Raw genomic sequence first — 3375 nt, 5'->3', positions numbered from 1 at the left:
ATCTACATCCCTCGGATAGGATCAAAGTGTTAATTTCTGATTCTAGTTTAATTATATAGTCCCTTGCAATTTAGGTTAAGAAACACTTAGATATCTTTGAATCAGAAGTAACACTTTGATCCCTAAAAACTAAAAAGTAAAAATGAACACTAAGGGCCCTTGGACTAAGATCAAAGTGTTACTTTATGATTCTAGTGGACCTAATGGTGACAGGTACATTGAATATAAATTTTGAACCCCGCTTAAAATTTGACATATTTCCTCTAAAACCTTAACTTTTAACCTCAACTGTAGTCATTGCAAGCACTGATTTTAATTTTGGAGTCTCCAAATCACTAAATCAGTACAGTTGTTATAGTTCTGCTGATATAAGAAGCGCTTTTCAAAGCTTGATGGGTGTAGTTTTGTAAACATACAGTTACAAAGATATATAGGGTGCATTTGGTTTATTATTTTGGATACAATTTTGGGAATAATATTGGGTAGTTGGATAGGGAAGTATTACGAGCTAAAATTTAAAAATTTATGAAAAAGCCCCTAGGTTTGCTAATTTAATTAAACACTCTAATATATAAAATGACAAAAACACCCCCACCACCTGCAGTGCCAGATTCCGGCCACCACTGCCAGAATCTGGCCGAAAAATCGCGTTACGACACAGACCGATCAGATCTGTGTCGTAACACATTGTTATGGCCTTTTCCGACCAGATCCACCACGGATCTGGCTGGAAAAGGCTAGATCAGTGAACTTCTGGCGATTTCTGGTCGGCAGGTAGGCCCTTGTACAGATTCCGGCTACCACCGACTATGGTTGCCGGAATGTGGCAAGTATGGGTCGTGGGGGTGTTTTTGCTAATTTTTAAACTTTTTTCAAGGGGTATTTAATGAAATTAATAATTTTATGGGGTCTAAAAGGAATTAAAAAAATAGGCTAATATTTATGGAATAATGTGCCAAACGTTATTTGAAAAATCAGATCCAAAATATGGATAATAATAATGAACCATATATCAGCTTTTTATTATAAGATTGAAGATAAATTAAGGGTATATTAGTGGTCGTAACTAAGATTCTGTGTTAAAACAAGCTTTTCATAATTTTTTTTTTTTAATTAAGAGTATAATTTTTTTACTCCAAAACATGTGAGTCTCCTTGTTTCTATCATCAAATATCAGAGCTGTCCATGTGAAAACCTCCTTATAGCAGTGTTTATAATACCACCATCGTCCATCTTTTCATTTTGAAGGAAAAGAAGAAAATAAAAAAGTTTGTCTATAGCTTGTTATGGCCATGGAACTCTTCTCTCTTCAAAGTTTCCTCTACTTTGCCTTCTTTTCACTCTCCTTCTACTTCTTCTACTTTTATACCTCAAACAAAAAACACGTTAACAAAGGCTTCAAACTTTATCCTATTGTCGGAGTCTTACCGGATTTCATCAAAAACAGGCACCGGTTCCTTGACTGGTCAACCGAAACTCTTCAACGTTGCCCCACTAACTCTGCTACTTTGTTCCGTCCTGGCAAAGTGTGCGGCGTTCTCACAGCGAATCCATCGAACATCGAGCATGTTCTCAAGACTAACTTTGAGAACTACCCAAAAGGCGATCGGTTCATCCTGGTTCTCGAAGATTTTCTTGGCCGAGGAATCTTCAACTCCGATGGAGAGTTGTGGAAAGTCCAGAGGAAAACTGCTAGCTACGAGTTCAACACAAGATCCCTTAGAAATTTCGTTCTGGAAAGCGTTAGGTCTGAGATTTTGTCAAGGCTACTTCCGATATTAAGCAAAGCCTCGAAAACAGAAGAGTTGTTGGATTTACAAGATATTTTTGAGCGGTTTGCGTTCGACAACATATGTAAAGTGGCTTTTAACGTTGACCCGGGTTGTCTCGACGGAGATGGGACCAGTCGTTCTGACTTTATGCGCGCATTTGAAGATGCAGCCGTTCTTAGTTCCGAGAGATATAGGTCTCTGTTACCACTCATATGGAAAATCAAGAAGTTCTTTAACATAGGTTCAGAACGTATACTGAAGAAATCAATAGCAACAGTTCATGAATTCGCTAACGAAATTATTCTTTCAAGAATGGAATCAAAAGCGAAGAACATTGATGAAGATTTATTGTCACGATTTATTGGAAATGGTAATCACTCACGCGAATTTCTCCGAGACATCGTCATAAGCTTTATTCTTGCAGGACGAGACACAACATCTTCGGCTTTAAGTTCCTTCTTTTGGTTATTATCTTCCCGCCCAGATATTCAGCAAAAGATATTGAAGGAGCTAGAGTCAATTCGGGTCCGAAATAGAAAAAGTATCGGTGATATTTACAGTTTTGACGAGCTACGAGATATGCACTATTTGCAAGCAGCGATATCCGAAACGATGCGATTGTACCCACCAGTACCAGTTGACACGAAAACTTGCATGAAGGACGAAGTGTTGCCAGACGGTACATTTATTGGCAAAGGATGGTTTATTATGTATCATGCATATGCGATGGGGCGAATGGAGAGCATATGGGGAGAGAATTGCCATGAATATTTACCGGAAAGGTGGCTGAAAAATGGAATTTATCGGCCGGAAAATGTGTTTAAGTTCCCGGTGTTTAATGCGGGGCTGAGAATATGTCTGGGGAAAGAAATGGCATATATTCAGATGAAATCAATAGCGGCATCAGTAATAGAGAGGTTTGTGATTGACGTACAGGGTAAGGACAAGTGTCCCGAGCGTGTGTTGTCTTTGACTCTAAGAATGAAGAATGGGTTACCAGTGAGAGCGAAGGAAAGATGCGTGGACATGATGATTTGACAGTGTAATGGCCTTCCCCCTTGCTTTTAGGAAATAAAATTCTTAGCCGTGAATTAAAATATTAGGCAGTTTCTATTCGAATAAAAATTAGTTAAATTATAATTGTGCATTTATTTGTTATTAGATAGATGTTATCTTATTTTAAATACATACTTGATAAAATTTAATTTTATAATTTATATATATGATAGCATTTGATTCAAGAAATATTGTATTACTGAAAATATTATATTAATGGAAAGATAGATTACCATGAAGATTTTTAAGAATGTTTTATTAAATGTGTTTGGTTAGATTGGTTGGTATAAATAATTAATATATTTGGTTGGAAGGAATAAAATAGAGTAAACGACATATTCACACCCAAGGTTTGACGAAATCCCAAGTTGGTAGCTCTGGTTACATTTATTCTAGATTCCCACCTTTAAAGTGACAAAAAAATGTTTGATGTAACGGTAAAGAGGTAAATTGGTCATTTTGCATGGACGACGCACGTTGGTAGATTGCCGCCTCTGATAGTCCTCTGACGCATGTTAGTAGCCAGCGTCTCTGATGTTTTTTGCCT

At 37.1% G+C, this 3375-nt stretch overlaps 1 protein-coding gene across 1 annotated transcript; it reads left to right on the top strand.

The window, feature by feature from the left end:
• Window positions 1–1219: 1219 nt before the first annotated feature.
• On the top strand, window positions 1220–2885 carry LOC116115461 (cytochrome P450 94A1-like). The gene has a single exon (XM_031401617.1). The coding sequence runs from the start codon at window positions 1287–1289 to the stop codon at window positions 2808–2810; it is 1524 nt and encodes a 507-aa protein (XP_031257477.1). The 5' UTR covers window positions 1220–1286; the 3' UTR covers window positions 2811–2885.
• The last annotated feature ends 490 nt before the right edge of the window (window positions 2886–3375 follow it).

This window comes from Pistacia vera, unplaced genomic scaffold, assembly GCF_008641045.1.
Source record: "Pistacia vera cultivar Batoury unplaced genomic scaffold, PisVer_v2 Contig740, whole genome shotgun sequence".
Classification (NCBI taxonomy): Eukaryota; Viridiplantae; Streptophyta; class Magnoliopsida; order Sapindales; family Anacardiaceae; genus Pistacia; species Pistacia vera.
Note: the sequence above shows the minus strand (reverse complement) of the source record. Positions and strands in the feature narration are given on the sequence as shown.

Excerpts from the sequence above, each read along its gene's own strand:
- LOC116115461 (XM_031401617.1), top strand. The coding sequence starts at position 1,287 with ATGGCCATGGAACTCTTCTCTCTTCAAAGTTTCCTCTACTTTGCCTTC.